The 19522-nt window shown below is 41.6% G+C and overlaps 6 protein-coding genes across 11 annotated transcripts; 3 read left to right on the top strand and 3 right to left on the bottom strand.

The window, feature by feature from the left end:
- The first annotated feature begins 179 nt into the window (after nt 1-179).
- Nucleotides 180-3168, top strand: LOC116195955 (protein GrpE). 2 transcript variants are annotated; one of them, XM_031525406.1, is made up of 3 exons: nt 180-524; nt 1372-1890; nt 2387-2558. In XM_031525406.1, exons 1-3 carry the CDS (start codon nt 276-278, stop codon nt 2489-2491), a joined length of 873 nt encoding a protein of 290 aa, XP_031381266.1. In that variant the 5' UTR covers nt 180-275; the 3' UTR covers nt 2492-2558. The 2 variants fall into 2 exon arrangements, with proteins under 2 accessions (XP_031381266.1, XP_031381265.1); XM_031525405.1 differs by lacking the exon at nt 2387-2558 and adding an exon at nt 2670-3168 and having other exon boundaries at nt 181-524.
- Nucleotides 3169-3338: 170 nt separating this feature from the next.
- On the bottom strand, nt 3339-5288 carry LOC116195956 (membrane steroid-binding protein 2-like). The gene is made up of 2 exons (XM_031525407.1): nt 4887-5288; nt 3339-4089 (listed from the first exon to the last, which is right to left on the bottom strand). Exons 1-2 carry the CDS (start codon nt 5195-5197, stop codon nt 3891-3893), a joined length of 510 nt encoding a protein of 169 aa, XP_031381267.1. The 5' UTR covers nt 5198-5288; the 3' UTR covers nt 3339-3890.
- A 310-nt stretch (nt 5289-5598) lies between these two features.
- Nucleotides 5599-6661, bottom strand: LOC116195957 (heavy metal-associated isoprenylated plant protein 45). Its single transcript, XM_031525408.1, has 3 exons — nt 6503-6661; nt 6335-6410; nt 5599-6098 (listed from the first exon to the last, which is right to left on the bottom strand). The coding sequence occupies exons 1-3, from the start codon at nt 6548-6550 to the stop codon at nt 5779-5781; spliced, it is 444 nt and encodes a 147-aa protein (XP_031381268.1). The 5' UTR covers nt 6551-6661; the 3' UTR covers nt 5599-5778.
- A 3870-nt stretch (nt 6662-10531) lies between these two features.
- Nucleotides 10532-13163, top strand: LOC116195248 (protein PLANT CADMIUM RESISTANCE 10). Of its 5 annotated transcripts, none has more exons than XM_031524260.1 (5): nt 10548-10637; nt 10833-10897; nt 11593-11847; nt 12132-12358; nt 12630-13163. In XM_031524260.1, the coding sequence occupies exons 3-5, from the start codon at nt 11673-11675 to the stop codon at nt 12798-12800; spliced, it is 573 nt and encodes a 190-aa protein (XP_031380120.1). In that variant the 5' UTR covers nt 10548-10637; nt 10833-10897; nt 11593-11672; the 3' UTR covers nt 12801-13163. The 5 variants fall into 5 exon arrangements, with proteins under 5 accessions (XP_031380123.1, XP_031380120.1, XP_031380119.1 ...); XM_031524259.1 differs by having other exon boundaries at nt 10552-10637; nt 10730-10897; XM_031524263.1 differs by lacking the exon at nt 10833-10897 and having other exon boundaries at nt 10532-10637.
- Nucleotides 13164-13977: 814 nt separating this feature from the next.
- LOC116195246 (protein PHYTOCHROME KINASE SUBSTRATE 4-like) lies at nt 13978-16121 on the top strand. The gene has a single exon (XM_031524257.1). It carries the CDS (start codon nt 14335-14337, stop codon nt 15667-15669), a length of 1335 nt encoding a protein of 444 aa, XP_031380117.1. The 5' UTR covers nt 13978-14334; the 3' UTR covers nt 15670-16121.
- Nucleotides 16122-16435: 314 nt separating this feature from the next.
- LOC116195249 (14 kDa zinc-binding protein) lies at nt 16436-19306 on the bottom strand. Its single transcript, XM_031524264.1, has 5 exons — nt 19149-19306; nt 18319-18376; nt 17222-17311; nt 16882-16999; nt 16436-16786 (listed from the first exon to the last, which is right to left on the bottom strand). Exons 1-5 carry the CDS (start codon nt 19271-19273, stop codon nt 16719-16721), a joined length of 459 nt encoding a protein of 152 aa, XP_031380124.1. The 5' UTR covers nt 19274-19306; the 3' UTR covers nt 16436-16718.
- Nucleotides 19307-19522: the final 216 nt, after the last annotated feature.

The following is a 19522-nucleotide window of genomic DNA, read 5'->3' as shown; positions in this document are numbered from 1 at the left end:
CGGTTCGGCAGGCTAGAAACATGCTGGCGTCAATCGAGGCAGGATGAACCGGTTCATGCTAGAACCTTCTACGAGGTTCACTGCCATCCGTCGGATCACGTAACCAGCTGAAAATCCGACGGATCGTAAAGCTCCTCTTTCTTTGTCTCACCATCTCCTACCCACCCCCTTCGATTTGCCTTCGCAGGTGTTATTAGTCTCCCGCACTGATAGTTTCACCCACTGGTTTAGCCCCGCCACCTCTTATCCCTCCACATTCTCTCCCCTGCAGCCCCATGGCCACTGTCCTGAGAACTCCGGCCATCCGGGTGCCCCCTCAGTCGCTGCACCTTGCCTCCATTCCGGCTAGAGCTTCTAGAACCGCTTGCCTCTCATTCAGGCATAGCAGCATCAGGCATCCCTGTATTGCCTCTCTACGGCTCCCCCGCAGGTCGCCTCTCCGGTTCGTAAATTTCGTGCCTTTTGCTGCCTCCGGTGACACGGAGACCACCCAGGCAGAGGAGGTTCGAGAACCTCAGCTCGAGGTACATATGTTCATTCGAATGATATGAAATTTACATCTTCAATCGTTGCACTCTATGTGCTCAGATGGCCAAAGAATCTATGCTGCGGATGATTGCTTTGTAGATTCTATAGCATTTGGCTGCATATGGTTTTAGGCAGAAAGGCGAAATGGGAAGTCCGTTGTTCAGAGCAAATAAGATAATGGCAAGTCAATGGGGATGCTGGGTTTGGGGGATTCAGTTTGGATGTAAATTCTCTTCTGATGGAAATCGTGAATTCTATTACTTTTAAATGGTCTGAAGTTCGACGCCGAGCTAGTTCTACTAAAGTGAGTTGGAGAGTTGCCACTGCTGTACTGTAATATATATGCCATGTATTCTCTCCTGACATCGTATGTTAAATTATCAATTTAGATGGTAGAGACTCTGAGCTGACTTATTGATGGCCAAGAATTTGCAGAACCTGAATGATTAATTCAACCCAGGGGCAAGGGACGTGTAACACAGGAGAAAATATCGTATATGAAATTCTAAAGTTTGTCTATACGGCCCTTCTGAGAGGATTTCCTTGTGCTTGTTATGCATTTGCATTGACGGGTAGTTTTGTTGAATGGTCTTATATTTTACTGCAAAGCATTTAAATGTTACGATTTTAATTATGTCTTGGAATGGGGATAATCTTCGAGGAGGGTTTTTCTTTTAATTGGTAAGCGGAATGATACTTTGCTTCTCCTTCGAGAGTTATAAGCTCTCACTGATCTTCTTATTCGTTTCTTCATTTGGCAAATGGGAAGAGTGAGAAGAAAGAATGTCGACACCAGCAGGTATCCTGATATTTAATGCTGTTTCTTCGAACTGGTTATTGCAGGAACCTGCCGATGGTGCAGTTGTTGGAGAAGATGCTGCTGGGGATGAAGAAACTACTGGGGGCGAAGATACACACGATTCAGCCATTTCGTTGTTACTCCGCTCTTACAAAGAAGCTTTAGCGAGTGATGATGATGCCAAGGTTGCTGAAATTGAAGCTTACTTGAAATCCATTGAGGATGAGAAAGCTTCTCTTCAAAATAAGGTGGTGGCTTTATCCGCTGAGCTGTCAACACAGAAGGATAGGATTCTTAGGATCAGTGCGGATTTCGATAATTTCCGGAAGAGGACAGAAACGGAACGCCTTTCTCTGGTGTCAAATGCTCAAGGAGAAGTCGTGGAGAACCTCTTGCCTGTAATGGACAATTTTGAGAGGGCTAAAACACAAATTAAGGTGGAGACTGAGGGAGAAGAGAAGATCAACAACAGCTATCAGAGCATATACAAGCAATTTATGGAAATTCTGAGCTCACTAGGTGTTGTTCCTGTGGAGACAGTTGGCAACCCGTTTGATCCACTGGTGAGTTACTTTCTGTCATTTAATTGTTTGTACGAGTATTGGAATTGTTATTTCCTTTTTTAATTCAGTTAGGGTTGCAGTGGCATAAGATGAATGATTTTCTCTTACCAATCATTTTGGCGTGCTTTTTCTGTTTAACTTATACGTGTGTGTGTGTGTGTATTCCCACTTCGATTGCCATAGACAATAGAGGATTCAATATATTTTCTGAACTATTTGTCATTGGAACTGAATGGTTAAGGGTAATATCTTTCGAATTTCTAAATGAAATGCGACTTCCTCTGTTTTGGGATGGACTACACTGTTGATTAAGGATAAACTCGTCTGTAAAATCATAAAATGGTTCTAAATCTACAGATGCTTGAGCGGTGAATGCTGTGTCAGGTGTGAACAAGGAAGAAAAGTTCTTACTTTTAAGTCCAACCCATTCTTAAATGGTCATATATATGTATCAGGTGGCCTTAAAGCAAGATTTTGAGTCATTGCCTCTATGCAGGTGAGCAACCGAGTTGGCTTGAAATTCAGTCGAGTACTTCATGAACTGTTTCAAACATTTCAAGAAGTTTGTTCAGGTTTCTGGAAGACCTGGATTCGCTTTTAAATTGAACTAGTTCTTGATTGATTCGAGCCAGCTCGGTGAGTTTATACTCCCCTAAAAGGTAGGGGTTTGGAGGACTTTGGGGCACTCATCTAAGCTTGGCGATGAAGTGCAAGATCTTGGTTGAATAACTTTTGACATTAACTGAACAGATTTCTGACACCCATTTTTTATTTAATAGCTGCACGAAGCTATCATGCGTGAGGATTCAACGGAATATGAAGAGGGTATAATTATTGAAGAATATCGTAAAGGATTCAGACTGGGAGATAGGCTCTTGCGCCCGTCAATGGTGAAAGTATCAGCAGGTCCTGGGCCCGCGAAGACAGAAAATGTTGAACAGTCGAAGGAGGAGGCGGTGCATGCCAATGAAGTCTCTGAGGAGGGAAGTGCATAAAATGGGCCTGCTTCGCAAAATCCAGAATGTCTCACACTCAGTTTTGAGTAGCAGCTTCCTTTACTATTTCTGACGCTTGGCAGAGTAACAACAGCTTTGTTGAGATAGAGAAATCGAATCTTGCAATCAATTGTTCTTGCATTTTCTGAGGTGTTATGGTTGTCTAGGGGGATAGAAGGCTTCTTATGAAACAAATTGTGCACGTGTGATTGGGTATTAGAATTGATCATTTACGAGTTATAAACAGAAAGCCAATACGCAAGAAGTGGTCATGGTTGGTCAATTCTGATTTCAAATCTTTGCATTCTTTAATTTGGTTTGAGAGAATTGATGAATTTTAGTAGTTCAATCATAATAAACCGTGAATGGCAAATCTATCCGAGAAGTCTATTTTATCAGGAGCAGAGGTCAAGCTCGGGTTGCATAGTAACTGGAAAACCAAAGACCAAACGGTTTCTCCGAAGATCAAAACATATTATTCACTGCAATCATTAGACATATGTAAGGAGAGATTGAATGGAAGTACAACTACCGCCATTGCATTGAGGAGTACTCGTCTTCAAAGTAGGCGGTAGAATATTGCAGCGTTCTTTATGTCTACTAACCGTACTGCATATATGATTTCACGTAAACCCCGTAGTTTGCTAACAATCCTTCTAAGAGTATACAAAGGCGTTCAACTCGCCAGATGAGAGAATCGGGCTGCCTTCTGTCTCCCTTTCTCTCATCAGCTGATCTTGGCGAACATGCTATCTGACAAAGTCGGAATATTTCCCTGATTCGGTAGCTGTATTTTTTCATAGGAAACTTTATGGCAACCAAATGACATTTCTAAACAATGAGACCGTTATCTAGTCTACAAATTTAGGCAGTCACTCATGCTATTGAGGACATCAGACAAGTGTGAAGAAGTACAGAGCGTCTGGTTTGATTTTACTTTGGTCCGGCATCTTCTTCTTGGTTCTTATTCTCTTGAACTTTGTCCTCGACGTGAGTTCTAGCTCCTCAAGGGATGAGCTGCCCAACCTTCACATATTTCTCCATGAACTTGTACTCCCAGTCCTGTAATACTTCAAGCTCGGACTCACTCAGGCCTTCGATGTTCCCTGTAAGGTCTTTAGGATCAAAAGACATTAAGGCCAAAGCCCTGCTTGCATCCCTTCCAGCGAACATCGCATATGGTCCGCCAGGACCATAGAACATCCTGCACAATGATACATTGTCAGGTCATCATGTCACGCTGTTAAAATCCATTTTTTGATTCATGCTATTAGCTAGCTCAGCCTTTTGATCAGCAGGTATGAACAAGAATTAGGACCGGTTCACTTTTGGGATTGGTAACTATCAGAGAACCCCGAAGTTTGAAATGAAAAAGAAAGCAGAGAAGTCAAGCAGGTTCAATGGATAATGGGCATCAAATTATACTTCAGTTTCCCGAAATTATTGGAATTTTCCTATTTCTGCTTCAAATAGCTCGCATGTCCTATTCTAAACACAGCAGTCAAGCAAATTTTCGAACAAGTCTCGGTGTCGGGGAAGCAACATTCTGCTCATCAAGAAGTTGGAACAACTAGACACTAGGGGAAGTCAAATTCTTATACCCACGGGGCCATAACCATGTCAAAACACAAACCTTCAACACGAAAATCCTTTAGATGTAATCTCTAGGAAAGTGTTTTCCATCTTCACAACATAAACCAAGTTTCGGATTAGAACTCGCTAACATGACCCCAACCGACCAAGATACATGAATAAGTTAGAGGGAACTTGATATTTGGTAATGCTTTGTTCGATTTGGTTAGGTTACATGATGCAATCGAAACATGAATGGAAGAAATGCTAACGTGAATCCAAATCTTGACCTTCCAGACATTACTCAAGCATTCATATGAACAGAAAAATTAGCAAAACAGCCAGCAAAATTAGCACCCATGGCTCAGGAGAATGGAGACAATTTCCTCTTCTACAGATATAAATTGCAGTGGGAAATGCATAGAATACCTTCCGCGGGACACGTCGTAGATCTGGCCCTTGATAGCCATGAGGAGGGGCTTGGTCGGGTCAGAGCCGTCGTAAGCTCGCAGCTGCTCCTCCGTCACGTCTCCCAGCTGAACCGGCTCCGCGGGCGGTTGGAAGCTGGCGGACGGGTCCACCGCCTTAGACGCAGAAGTGCTGTGATCCTCGGGGTGAACGAACATGGTGCAGACAATCCTGTACGTGACGACCATCATGGCGAGGATCGTGAAGAACGCCATCGGGGACAGCCCCGTGTACGCTTCTACCGCCTCCATCGCCGTCGAGTACAGCGCCATCTCGTTGGCCGGAGATGGTTGTTCAGAGGTGAGACCCGTTGAGTTGAAGAGCTTATGCTCATTGACGGAAAGCTCCGACTGATTAGCGCCCCGCTTCAACCAACCACCGCCCGTCTACCTACCCGGGAGTAAAATTACATTTCGCTCCCTATACTTTTATCTTAACCGATTTAGGCCCTAAATTTCGGTAATAACCAATAAGCAGCACCCTGTAGTTTGTAATTGCCCTTTACAGTTCATACGAAGCTGCCATTAATTTGCAACTTACGTGTTTTCATATGGAGCCTTGTAACTGGCGCGATCGGATTCTTGAAGAATTAATGGCTTCACAAATCGTACAACGTTGCAGGGGCTAGCAAGTCGATCGATGATGGATTTGTTACGAAATTACTGAAGCAACATCGGTTTTAATTTGTCCGCCAAACCAAACCGCATTCATAATTATCATCATTAACTCTTCATCTGTCTTCATTGCAACACATATAGGACATATTGTACTAATAGTTGGGAGTATACTCGTGTCATGAAATCGTAGCTATATTATATATATATATATATATATATATAATGTTCAGTAAATGTCACATGATACTACAGGCATGGACGTTATCGTCGCTGAAGAGGAAGACAGTCTCGTCACTGACAGTGGAATATGCTTGGTCGGGAAAGTACCCATGGACGCTCTCGTTGAAGCCGTGGCGGTAGTAGTTGTAGGTGGACGAGAAGGTAGACTCGTCTAGGTACTGCGCCGCGTAGGGGTAGTACTCGCTGTCATAAGGGTAAGGCCAGAACTCGGCCTTCCTCCCGGCTCTCCTCACGACTTTCAGCACGTGTCGCTGGTCCACATACCCCGTGACTGTCACCTTCTGTTGATTCATGTCCACCTCCACAGTATCCACGCCTGCAATGTTTCAAGCAATCGGGCACATGTAGATTCGAGAACGTTTTACAGAGATCTTTGGCGGGCGATGAAAGTCGGAGTTCGACATATATAGGAAAAGTCTTTTACAGAGCTATATATGAAGTATGAACATGAAAATTTATCTAGTAAGATGGAAGCTAACAGAGCCAATGAAGGAGGCTTGTTTAGAATTCCCATGGAAAATGCAGTTCAAGGTCTCGACTAATCAATCTTGCCTTCTATTTTAGAGATTGCTCTTCGAATCCGCTTCTCGCAGCCCTCACAATCCATATGCACCAGCAGCTCCACGATCTGTACACATATATATCATCGAGAATTAGACACATAAATTAATATTAATGATAAGCAGTTCCATTAAGGAAGAACATACAAAGCACACTTACAGACAATGCATCGGAGATCTCCGTCTTGCTGGAACGCCAACCGAACATGATGGACACGGCAGAGGACGTGCAATGCTAGCTTCGTTTTCAGCTACTGCTTCTTCTGATGTCTAATATATATTCTCCTGTCTTTTATTCTGTTCTGTTCTATTCTATTCCTTGCATTGCACTATTCTTTCTTCTTTTCTTAGTTATAAAAAGTTGCTTCTGTTTTTGCGTACGTAGGCAATAGACAACCTCAACATATACAAGGATAAACCTTGTATGTACGTATACGTAGCTTATGTCAGGGGTAACTTCATGTCCTTTCTCATAAAGTCTCGTATATATGTATGTTCCTTCACAATTTCCCTTCTAATTATAAATTAATAACCAGCTTCATTATAAATAGTTAAATACTACTTCAAGTTTTCTCAGGATTTTCAGGTTCGGTAAAAAGAATTAAGCTAAATAGATTCCCGGAATGAACATGAATTAATTAATTTCTTTTTCCTGTAAATCGAATCTGAACATTTTGTGAGAATTCTATGTTGTGTTGTCGTGCCGGGTATATGTGAAAAACTGAGCCTACAAGGAATCTGCCATGACCAATATGTGCAATTGTGGCCAATCCGAATCTATCTCTTCATCACCAAGATTCCATATTCTACGGGCATGAGTTCATTAAATCCTCAATTGAGATTAATTTTTTTTTTTATTTTCTCGCATAAATCACTCTACCGAGGAATAGTAATTACTAATTGAGTAAATTATTCTAATTAGTAGTATAATTTTTTTATCTGATACTATCCATACATACATATGTATGGTCAAGTATAAGTTATGATATTGTTTATTCTTGTACGGAAACACAGCTTGCAAGTACTCAGAGACACGGTGGCCTTTGACCTAAGCAAAATTATATGTTTACGATAAAACAAAACCTCCCCCTTGCACGTTGCTTTTATTGAAAGTCGAAGGAATCGCAGTCAGATTCCATACATTACATTACATATGCTTCGGAGATGGCGGACTCGATAGCTGGTTTTTGCATGTTCACGAGGTCGATTAGTTATACGTCCATACTAATCTAACGAGTTTTTCATCGATCCCAGTACAATTACACGGGCAATTACGAAGAGAGAAAAATTAGACCAAAAGAACAGTGGATGCTTCGGGAACATGAAATTCGGGAAACAAAATTCAGAGAAATAGTAAAGAATGACCATTACGCGTAATACAATTGACAAACTAAATGAAATTTACTTGCGGTGCGTGTTTATATTTTTATCCAATAAAAGAAGGAATGAAGGAAAAATGAACATGTGCTTGAGAGCAGAGTGCAGAGGCTTGAGGGACGAAGAGAATGTTGTAGCTATCGCTATCTGCCGCTCAATTGCCCCCTTTTGGAACATTTAGCATATGCTTTTGCAGTTGCAATATTGGCCCCAATCAATTTCAGTTGTAGCTTTCCAGCAAGCGGATAGAAGTGGCAATGGCATGCAATCTCTCTTCTTCATTACCTCATTCACCAATTTCCTTCAATTCCCCTTATCCTCATTCGATCGGGTGTCATTATTCTTGGAATTTGATTCCTCTTCCCTTTCCTTGCCCCGTCTCAACAGTCCATTATCCCTCTTCTTGTCGAAGATTTCCCAATAAATATCTTGCAGAAGTTGACTCCAGCTATGGCAAAAATAGATTGTTTGGCAGAGTTAGCTCAATCCCATTTATGGGGTTATATCCACAAAAGAATATATGAGTATTTATTGACTAAGAAAAAGAAAATCAAAGAGAAAGAGGTGCAACGCGTCAAGAAGTTGCGGATTTGATTTTCATGGTAGAACTATCGATATCTCTTTATTAGCTATCATATTTTATTTCATTGTATTGGGTTCACGAGTCTCCATTATAATCGAAAAGAAATCTATAAAAGAGAAACCTTCTCAATGTAAAAGAAAGCAAAGAATCATTTGGGGACCATTTGGTTCGCCGATTATTAGATTACGGGAAATATGAAGCTCACATGGAAAATTTAACTAGGGAATCATTTTAAGTGGATTAAAGATCGGAAAGTAAGATTATTGTGTTCGGTAAGTATATTGAATTATGGGAGATATGGGTGATAATATAATATATGATTTATTTTTATAGAGATAAGATGCGGGATCTACGGTCGTAATTGATAATACCAAGTGTTTCGACCGTAAAATATTTCCCAGATAATATTAACCACACTCTTAAAATGTTAACCCAAGAAAAACCTTTTCGAGAATCACTTTCCCGCCAAAAGACGTAAAGTAGGTGAAAAATCTACGGGACAGTGATCTAAACGCCCCCCCCCCCCCCCCTAACTCTAAACCTTCATATTTCATTCACGAGATCCAATATCACCACAAAGTCGCAATGGCCGGCTCTGAAATCTCCTTCATGCACGTTGCCCTCTTCCTCGTTGCACTCTTCCTCGTTGCGACCGCCTTGCCTACTCACTCCGACTCATCTGGTACAAGGTAGCGTGTCCCTATCGACGACAACAAGGTGAATATTACGACCATTGCAGACGTCGAGCATTCCGGCATTGTAGTGTCAGGCCTCAACAACTCTATTCCTGATGGAATGAATGTGAAATTAACAATTGGTGGCGGGTTTTTGTTCGTGGGGCTTGTCAGCCAAGCAATGGTACTTTTAAATAACATAACAATGGTCTTTTGATGTAATCGGGCCTAGTCCGTCAGAATTACCAATGCCAGTGATATGTACCGGGAACCATGCGTGTACGCTTGTGTGTTACTCTAATATATCCATGAAATAAATTAATAAAGAGATACACCATGCAAGGTTCGTTACTATTTGATTTACAGATTCCTTTCAATTCATTTTTCTTCTTTTGCAAGGAATTGTTCATGAGCTTATCTAGTAAAAAACGGGGAATACTAATAGGAAACAAAATATAAAAATTAAATTTCACTAATGAGAATTGAAGTAGAGAAGTGTGTCACTAACTCATGTCACTTGTCTCCACTTTTTTCCCCTTTTTTTTGGGATTTATGATGAAAATCATGGTCATAAATGTTGAGGAGTTAAAAAAAGAAAAGAAAAATCCATATCAGACAAATCAAGAGAAAAAATTAAGTTTATATGAGCATTGAGTACCACCACTTAACAGCTTGAGTTTTTTAGTGAAAATGGGTTTGAGCCCGCATAAGCCAAATAAAAATTTAATATGATATCTGAGCCATGGTTTAACGCATTCGTGCGTACTCGTGCCATACCAAGCTCACTATTGAGAGCAACCAAATGTGCGCCTCCTGTAAGTCACTCATTGTCCAAATATGGAAGAAGAATCTGACTCGAAATCAGTTGTTGAGAGAGGGTGATTAAGGGCACGTGACAAAATGTAGGCAATTGAAAAATAAAAAAGACCACATGTTACATGTGAAGATGGGTGTTGAAGAGTAAAAAGTAAAATTCCCACATAAGATAAATCAAGAGAGAGAATTGAATTTATATGAAACTTGGGTTCAATCATTTAACTGTTTGAGTTTTTAAGTGAAAATGATTTTAAGCCCGAATAAGTCAATTGAAAATTTAATAATAAACAACTACCATAAGCAAAAACTACTTAAAACATCTATATATATATATATATATAGGAATACAAATGATTTAGAGCAAAAATTTTTATTACAACACTTGTATTATATAATTGCGATTGAAAACTTTTAAGATCTTTTTGTACAAAACATTTCTTGAAGAATAAAATTTAAATTTGATAATATCTATTATTTAGAAAATTATTTACATTGGAACATTTATTATAACAAATGTACTAATTTTCCATTAATATACTATATGTACATTATTGATTTTCATCCCAATAGTAAAAGAAAAAGAAAAAGGAAAAGGAAAAAAGTGAAACGCAAAATGAACTCTCACGGAATAGACCCGAATAGCCCAAAACCAGTATCTCCACTGGCCCGAATAGCCCATCTTCAAGAGGCTCAGATAGGCCCAGACAGCCTAAAAGACACAGCCCCGGCTCTTGTAGAAGGGGCTCAACAGTCAACTGTGTAATTGTATCAGAAGCTCGCCTCTTCAAGCTCCAGCCAGGCCAGGTGGGCAAAGATCCTTAATTTCCTCGGAACCCCAGCAACAGGTACCTCTGATCTCAAATTTCGATCAAAATCGTCAGCTGGGGCAATCGTGTTGTTAACGTTATTTCTTGATTTATCATTAAATTTGCGTTAGCGGATCATTTTCCCAGTCTCGTTATTGCCAACGGAAACTTTCCACGTTCATTCGGTTCATGGGACAATGTCTGCGTTTGTGTTCCGTTTGATTCGTCCGACAGGATTCATGGGAAGTGGAAAAATCTCAGCATACTGATGTTATTAGCTATCCATCGAGGTATTTCGGGTTAGTTTCCAGTCCTGATGATCTTGATCAGTACTTAAGTCTTTGATTATAGATATGTTGGGCACCTGAAACCCTAAATTGAAGTTTGAATTTTGTCTCGGCGTTCTGAATCTTGAGCTAAGATGGTTCGTTGCTTGCAGAGTTAGAGGCTTGATTTTTAATAACTTGACCATTATTTCATAGAGAATTAACTTAGATATATTTTTATATTTTTTGTGGAGATGAGCTTATTTCATAGAGTTAGACGAGCATTACTTGCATGATCCAAGGGCCGGGATATGATGACTCTAAGGGGTGGGCCGAGGATCGGGAACAGTTGATCTGATGGCTCTGGACCTACAAGTAAAATCACTTGAAGCGACCATAGAAGCCCCTCATTAAGCAAATATCAGATCGTCTAGGGAACTTTCAAAATCAATCTCAGGGATTTCTTAGATATTTAACATGCGACAATGAGTGTTCTTTTGCATGTTTATTACGTCATAAGGATGTGAATTGTGAGGACCCCATGCGTCTTCTCTGCTGTTTTCGATTAAAGGAAATAAGTTATTTAATCTAGATGGAGTACTTCTATAGCTTCGTCATATTCTGAGTTAGAATACTTTTCCTGTTTGTAATCCCATGAGCGACGTGTATGAGGGATTTCATTATCAGACAAGATTTAACATCTTTGTTCTATCAATTCTGCTGCAAAGCTTCTGAAGGATTGCTGTTTGAGATCCAAGAAAGAAAAGTTTAGAGCGAAGAGAATCAAAATATTGGAGCAGGACCAAAAATGAAAAGCCAGGGCAGTTATGTGCCGCCTCCTTACATCCCATTGGGGCAGTCTGATAAAGACCCAGATGAGGTTGTTCCAAACAGTGCAGTCCCCGTTGAAAATGGGCCCGCGGGGGCAAATCCCACTCGGTGGTCTTCTGGGATCTGTGCTTGCTTCGATGACATGCAGAGCTGTATGCTACTCTGAGCCCTGACTGAGACCTTGATTTTTCTGGAGGAAAACTTTATGAAGGTGCCACTTGAGTTAAGAGGAAGAACTTTTCTATGTGATTTTGGCATGTTATTATTAGATTAGTTTGATGATTTTAAATTGGACCATCTGGTCTCTACATAATTCAGCCAGTCCTCAAGTAGTGAAACTTGTTAATTTGTACCGGAATTTTGGCTACATTCCTTTTACGAGTCAAGAATTCCATGTAATGCTGGTTTTAGCTAATGGGATTTTCTGCTTGTGCAGGTTGTGTAGGTCTTTTTTGCCCCTGCTATTTGTTTGGAAAGAATGCAGAGTTTCTCGGATCGGGAACTTACATGGGTTCCTGCACTACCCACTTTCTCCTGTGGAGCCTCGTTAATACTATCTGCTGCTTGGCGACGGACGGCCTCTTCTTGGGGCTACCAGGTTGCTTCGTGGCTTGTTATGCTTGTGGGTATCGCCGAACCCTGAGGTCGAAATATAACTTGGAGGTATGATACTTTTAAGCAAGTGCAGTATACGTCTGGTTTTTCGTCTTCATCTTGAAAAGCAGAACGTATAGGATGCGGTAATAAGTTGACTCATGTAGCTCTTCAAAAGATATGTTTTTGTCCAACTGTGAGGAAAAGGGAACTTAAAATGCACTATCCATGCAAGAAAACCTTAAAAAAAAAAAAGAAAGGGGGGGGTACTGAAGGCAACGTCTGAAACCAAAAAGAAAAGGATGATCTAACGGCAATCTTTATCTGCTGATGTTTGCAGGAGGCGCCTTGTGGGGACTTTGTTACTCATTTTTTCTGCCATCTGTGTGCATTATGCCAAGAATACCGGGAAATTCGTGAGAGGGCAGGCGACTCGAATTCTCCAGACCTTACCTTAACGGTGGTCACAGCTCCATCAGTCCAGACAATGGAATCGACTTTGGAAGAGTGAAGTGTTACCTTATGAACTAGAACTACGCTCATGTGCTCTGCTGGCAGCCCAGCCCGCTCTCACTCCTATCCGGTACATTTTGTAAAATCTCGGTCACTGCTCTGAATATTGCACTAGCTCGTGGCTCTTGCAAATTTTTTCCCTCGATTACGGACAGGGAAGCGTACAAAGTAAACACGCCACCTCTCCCTGCTGGGCACTGATGTGTTTTTTTCCGGTTGCACATCTCCTTACTATTGAGTATTGATGGAGTCATGGTTACATAGATTTTCTACTACGAATTTCATCAATTTTTCTTGTAGTAGTGACCCTTTAAATTATTGGGTTATCATGCTGTTCTGATCCAGGAAAAGTTTCCCTTCCCTTTTCTGTTCTTTTTTTGATATCTTTCAAAAAGAGAGAGGGAGAGAGAGGTCATGCACTATGCATCTTGCACCAACCGACCAATAATGCACCCAATGGATGCGACTTGAAGGCCATATACATGGACTCCCATTCGCCGGCCCTCCCTTTTTCCTTATTCCTTTTTTCCCCAATTTTATTAAAAATAAATTAATTAATAATTGACCCTACTTTTTATCCGAAAATTCCCAAGCGACCCCCCTTATCGCAAACTGTTGCCCCCTAGAACAGAAAGATGATCTCCTCGGCTGTTGAATTGGGTATGCAGGCAGTGGACGAGGTTTCTGTGGGGGTAAGGATCCAGAGTGCGAGATGCCAATAGCACGCCGAGAAGTCACCGGGAATTTGCTGACTCCTTCTCACGTAACACATCTTGTGGTCATGGCTGGCGGTACTTTGAAAGTGTTTCAAACTTGGGAGCAAAATGCCCCACCAAAGGCTTTAATAGTACTACTAAGACGTGACAACAAATCACGCTCAGGGTCATCAAGAACATTGTAAATCGGTCACCCTCACAGCTTCAAGCAAACCTAATCTACTCGATACTCCTCTAGATAGATCTTCAAGTCGCAATCCAACCTAACAATAGCATTTCTGGTCGGCCAAAGTAATTTTTCGCTACGACAATAACTCTTTGAGAGGACTATAGAAAGATCAAAGCAAATATTTGTTCTAGACTTGGTGGAAGGCGGAGTTTCATAAGGGATCTACAAACTACAGACACCATCACCAGAAAAGGTTCTTATTATCATCGCAGGAGCTTCTCGAAAACAGATAACCGGTTCTTCTAGCAGCATTTACCAACCGAATTTCGATGGGCGACGAAGCAGGTAAATGTGTCAGTTGCGTGGTTCTACTTATGCTATCACTAGTGTTTGGGAAGGTGAAAGGAAAGGGACTGACGGCTCTCCGCAGGTAGAAGACAAACAATAGACCGACCACTGATGTTTCTTGGACACTTGTGTCCCCAAACTCTCTACATAACATTCCAGCGGCATAGAATCTCTTCATTGCAGAGGGCCAAAAAATTCTTTATTCATTCATTCATTCTTTCATCAACTCATTCCTTCTCTCTCTCTCTCTCTCTCTGTCTCTCTGCGTGCCCATCTTTCTTTCCGCCATTAATTCCCCTATGATGAAGCCCGCCAATGCCTTCACCACTTCCACTCAACAACAGCATCATCATCAGATTGTTTCTGTTCCTTCTCTTGAACATCAAGTTAAACCCCACCTGGCAGCAACTGACGTGCCCTTCTCCACCTACCTCATACCGAATGAACCCGAAAAGAGAACCTCATCGCCCCGAGAATATCCTGGCTCTGCTGCAGCTGACGACTCTGAGCTGAGCATATTTGATGCCCGGAAGTACTTCAATGAAGGCGGTCAACAGGATCAGATCCTCAGCAGCAGCAACAGGGTCTCTCCCCTCAAGGAGTTCAACAATCTGAATCTGTACGATGCGCCGAGTTTCCCGAGATTTTCCTCGGCTTCATCCGTTGATGGGTATGGACCAGGATATCGGACACGTTCCTTGGCTTCCTCGGAAGCTAGCTGGAACAGTCAGACTGGGCTCTTATCGAGCAATGCTCGAGGGGCGAATTCAGGTCCCCAGACAGGAGGTAAAAGAGGGTCTAGGATTATTCCAAGGTGGCTGCTTTTTCGACCCAAGTGTCCATGCTCGGGAAAGAAGTCGGTCCGAGTCAAGGAAAGAACAGCAGACAATCATGGAATCACAGCACCAAAAGAAGCTGCGAATCCAACAATGCCTGTGGAAGTTAGAGCGGTTAAGGTCAACATAATTCCTGATTCCCACGAACGATTTCTGAATTCCGTCCGGCAATTCAGACCAACTGTGGAAAATAATTTTCCTTCCGCGGGTGGAGGAAGGCATCTAGTGGTCTCAGCCCCACCAAAGCCACTTATCGATAGCAGTATTAGTTCAAGCACCGGGTTCACATTTCCGATACTTCCTGCTCCATCAATGTCATCATCCTCACCGCCACCTACTGTGAGAATGCCATGGAGCGGTTCGCAATCGTCTCCTGCAAGCCCTAGTCCCCGTCCTGTTCTTCCTATTCTTGATAATCGGCCTATAGACTCATTAGAAGTTTTCAAGCCACCATCAGATTATCTCGATTCCGGGAAGTCCCTAGAAAAGCGCATCCATCATCCAGTATTGAAGTTTCCAGTCAGTCTAAAGTCCCAAACGGGCACAACTGCAGACGAGGGTGATGAACTAGGAAGTGACGCAAGCTCCGACTTATTTGAGATCGAGAGCATTTCGACTCAGGCCACTTACCCAATAACTCACCAGAGGCAGGGGGACTCGCTCGATGAGGTGTGCCCGCGAGCATCCATGAATGAAAACTGTCATATGGATGAGAAACAAGGTCAAGTTTCAGGACAAGAAACAGCCAAAGATTATTCAGTGACCTCACCTGAGTTCGAAAGAAGCCCGAAGAATTGAGCTGTCCGACATGGAGGAGGATGTGAATGTGAACTGGTGGTGGAGCCCTTGATAGAGTCAGATTGGAATGACCAAGCAAAGAACATGTATAGGGACATGAAGAAGGGCCCACACCTCTCCCTCTTCCTTATTTCCACCTGCAATCTCTCATTCAATACATGTGAGTAGGGCAGACCCGCCCCAAAAGTGGAAAAAGCCACCACTTGCAAGCTCTCATTTGGCCTCCTTCGCCGATTATTTGTCAAGGCACTGTTTGCAAGCTGTGGTTGTGGTCTCTCCTTCCATGCCACAGGATTCACATTTCCTGAAGCATAAATTTCTAGCCTGCTGCGTTTTATTTTCTATTTTTCATGATTAATCTACTAATCTCCATGAATGACTATTTTCTTGCTCATGTTGCATTAAAAGAAATAAAATAGTATATGGGCAAACTTCGCCAGTTTCCCGGGTCAGTATGAGATTCTCAAAGATAGCAGTAGAAACCCACAAGTGAGTACAGTAGAAGTACAGCCCTCCACACTTACTACTCATCCCGAACTCTATCGTTCGAGCCCTACATAGTGGTTTTGGCATGAAAACAACCTAACAGAGGCTCAATGCAGACACTGATAAGACCTCCACCATCTTCGGTCTGACTTCGGAATATTCTATAGCTGTCAACCTACTAAAGCTTTTTCACATTACTTTCCGATCAAACGTCAAACACCATGCGTCATGTCACATGTTAAAATAGTACTATCATTTCTTCCATCCGTTAAAGCAGATGTGATTCATAAGATAGCAGATATTGCATATATTAAAGCAACATAAACCAGTAGAAGCCTTGTCATATCAGTGTTTAGGTAGGACTTGCAGAACAACGTTTGTCACATGGACATCCTTGAAAGACACACTCTCTAATCACAATACTGTTAAACTGCCACTCGCATCTCTTTCAAATAGAGTATCAGAGCAAATAGTTTTATTCATCAGCCAGCATAGTTCATAGTTTGTAACAACCACCCATTTGCCTTGGAAGGTCAATTCCGTGCATGAAATGCTCCGTCTCATTAACCAGGAGGCCAGTCCATCTGTCGACCCCCGAGGAGGTGGATGTGAAGGTGGTAAACAGATTGGCCTGCAGTTAAGTCATTGCCACCTCAATTTAGAAAAGGATAGTTCTTAAAATAAGAAGTTCAATCACTAATTAAAAAATGGTCAAGAAATACTCACCTCCAGTGGGCCCATCATTAATCACAATTCTAAAGCCATCTTCGAGGCCCTCCTGTTTGGCCACAAGCTTTGCAGTGTAAAGAAGGCGACCAAGAATCTCGCAATGCCTCTCCTCGGCCTGTGAAACACATAATAAGCAGAGTCAAGAGAACTTATGCTGCTACAAGACAGCTGTTACAAATAGAACTGTATTATGCATGAATCAGACATTGTTACTTTGGAGATGACAAATATAAAAAAATCCATTGCTCAAGATTAGCTCTCTTTGGCAAAAACAGTATCATGTTCTTTTGGGCTAAAACAGTATCATGTTAAATTCAGGGAAAGCACCAAGATTTACCTTGGATAGTCCAGTTAAGCCATCTCTGATTTTGGGAATTATCAGAATATGTATGGGAGCCTGAGGAGCAATGTCCCTGAAAGCGAGCACCTGTTGCAGAAAGGAACATGGACAAAGAAACAACTACATAAAAATGCTCCATGAAAATGACTATTTCCAGCTATTTATTTCACTTGAAGGTATAGCTGATACATAAAACATGACAAATCTAAGTCTCAGAAGTTTTTCCTGTATAAATTTGATAAATAAAGCACATTGATTCAGCAACCATAGAACCAAAAGAGAAGGAGGGTCGTGTAGATCCTATGATAAGTCACTAGACACTCAAGTTAAAATTTTTAATACATGGGAGGAAGAAAAGAAAAGAAAGGAAAATATGAATAATAAAATAGCAAGCATCAAGGAAAAATGGCCATAGATGATGCAAACAGTTCAATCTGTTATATCTATTCATAAAAACTATGAAAAATGTAAGAATGCATAAGTAATCAAAATATGGGCTAAGAAAAAAAAATTTAAGAGAAATACCAAATTTTTGTTAGCAGGTTGCCCTGAATGTACAATATAATTATCAACTCATAGATAGTTGCTATTAAAAGCTGCTTCACATTATTCAGGAAATGGTTGGGGAAATTAATCTTGGGGACCATATATACTATGATTCCTATTAGTTAAATATATTCTGTGCTCGTAAAGGCCAGACCTATTTCCTTTTATCTACAAACCCAGTAAGAGTTGATGCTCTAGAATTTCAGAAGAGCTAAATAGATTCCCAGTCTTGAACAAGGACAGACAGGAATATACATCTACTTAGCCTGACACCAACTAATGTGTTTGTCAAGACCCAACAAAAGTAACCCTGACTACAGAGAAGGACTGATTTTCCCTTCCCCTCCCTTGTCCTCAGCCCCATTCCCTCCTCTCATCAATCCCTACTAGTCCGAAATCCATTACCAGCCAAAGGAATAGTATATTTAATAGCATAAACCATGACAGACTCCTTGAGCTTGACCCCTGCTTTCGGAATAAGCATTACTTAATCTTAAAGAAGACGAATGAGACCACAAAAAATTAAAAGCATGTGAATAGCTCTATACCTGCTCATCCTCATATACAATATTGGCTGGAATTTCCCTCTTAATGATTTTGTCGAATCTGCATCACGGTGACAACCAAGTCAGTACTCTCTGCACTGACCATAAGAAAATGGAAAAATTTCCAATGCATACGTTCTTTTGGAGTAAAACAACACGGGCTGAATAATTATAACAGATAAACACCAACAAAAAGCATTTTAAATAAAAAGTACAATTTACTTGATTTCTAACATCCACAAACAGCCGTAGCGATGGCAAGACCATATGGAAGAACCTATCCGGGTCCAAAGCGCCATAAGAAAAGCTTGTTTCAACCCCGAAAACTCAGCACAAGAAAAAAAGCTATCCGATTGAAGTAGGATAAAAAGTTAAAAATAAACACTTCCACAAACTGGTGCAGCACACACAGAATCAAATAGTTCACATAAACAACCAATGAGCTTAGTCCCAAGTGAATGGCTGAACTGAACCCCCGTTTCCAATGAGACTTCTAGCAGGTTCAGCATTTCAACCTCAAAACCTCAAATATTTTGCCAGCAATCTACGAGCCTCTGCTACATGCTAGTTCGCTCAGAAAACCCCTACTTCGGATTAGAGCTCAATCTGCTTACTAAGTTATTCAGAATGCTCCAGGGATCAATACTCGCAATCCAAACACGTTAAACAAGGAGACTCGAGAACAATTGGACCGATGATCGAAGCCGTCAGATAATGAGATGGAGCTGAAGCGACCCGTACAGCAAAAAAGGCAAAACAGCGAAGACTTAACGACCATTTGCTACGTTCCACGAGAACACGGGTTGAGGAGAAGAGACGAGGAAGAGGCTCACATGGTGGGACCATCGGAGGGAGTAGCCGCGAGAGCGGCTGCCTTCTCGGAAGCCATGGCAGGACTGAGAGAGAGGTGTGTTCTCAGAACGGCGAGTCTACCCCCAGCAGAAGGAGGCAAGCTCATCACACGCGCTACCGTCTCCACTTTATTCTCCTCCTCCTCTCTCCCGTTTTCTATTTTCATATTTTCTTTTTCTTTTTACAATTTTCGCTTCATGGGCTGGGCCGATGAGGTCCACCCGCCCAACATTTATGGGCCCGGCAGTCAATACGGACCATGCTGGGCCAGGAATTAAGGCCTTTCGTTATTGTAGGTCCCACGTGAATGCTACACCTGAGATTGGATGACAAAGCAGTAGAATGAACGAAAGGA

This window comes from Punica granatum, chromosome 2, assembly GCF_007655135.1.
Source record: "Punica granatum isolate Tunisia-2019 chromosome 2, ASM765513v2, whole genome shotgun sequence".
NCBI classification, from domain to species: Eukaryota; Viridiplantae; Streptophyta; class Magnoliopsida; order Myrtales; family Lythraceae; genus Punica; species Punica granatum.
This window is presented reverse-complemented; position numbering and strand designations above follow the sequence as displayed.

Coding starts and splice junctions, on each gene's coding strand:
- LOC116195955 (XM_031525405.1), top strand. CDS start 276: ATGGCCACTGTCCTGAGAACTCCGGCCATCCGGGTGCCCCCTCAGTCG. Junction 525..1,371: donor TTCGAGAACCTCAGCTCGAG/GTACATATGTTC, acceptor TGGTTATTGCAG/GAACCTGCCGATGGTGCAGT. Junction 1,891..2,669: donor GCAACCCGTTTGATCCACTG/GTGAGTTACTTT, acceptor TTTATTTAATAG/CTGCACGAAGCTATCATGCG.
- LOC116195956 (XM_031525407.1), bottom strand. CDS start 5,197: ATGGCGCTGTACTCGACGGCGATGGAGGCGGTAGAAGCGTACACGGGG. Junction 4,090..4,886: donor TACGACGTGTCCCGCGGAAG/GTATTCTATGCA, acceptor ATCATTGTGCAG/GATGTTCTATGGTCCTGGCG.
- LOC116195957 (XM_031525408.1), bottom strand. CDS start 6,550: ATGTTCGGTTGGCGTTCCAGCAAGACGGAGATCTCCGATGCATTGTCT. Junction 6,411..6,502: donor AGATCTCCGATGCATTGTCT/GTAAGTGTGCTT, acceptor ATATGTGTACAG/ATCGTGGAGCTGCTGGTGCA. Junction 6,099..6,334: donor AGCAATCTCTAAAATAGAAG/GCAAGATTGATT, acceptor GAAACATTGCAG/GCGTGGATACTGTGGAGGTG.
- LOC116195248 (XM_031524263.1), top strand. CDS start 11,673: ATGAAAAGCCAGGGCAGTTATGTGCCGCCTCCTTACATCCCATTGGGG. Junction 11,848..12,131: donor CTTCGATGACATGCAGAGCT/GTATGCTACTCT, acceptor CTGCTTGTGCAG/GTTGTGTAGGTCTTTTTTGC. Junction 12,359..12,629: donor GGTCGAAATATAACTTGGAG/GTATGATACTTT, acceptor TGATGTTTGCAG/GAGGCGCCTTGTGGGGACTT.
- LOC116195246 (XM_031524257.1), top strand. CDS start 14,335: ATGATGAAGCCCGCCAATGCCTTCACCACTTCCACTCAACAACAGCAT.
- LOC116195249 (XM_031524264.1), bottom strand. CDS start 19,273: ATGAGCTTGCCTCCTTCTGCTGGGGGTAGACTCGCCGTTCTGAGAACA. Junction 18,377..19,148: donor CCCTCCGATGGTCCCACCAT/GTGAGCCTCTTC, acceptor ACCGTGATGCAG/ATTCGACAAAATCATTAAGA. Junction 17,312..18,318: donor TTGTATATGAGGATGAGCAG/GTATAGAGCTAT, acceptor TTTCTGCAACAG/GTGCTCGCTTTCAGGGACAT.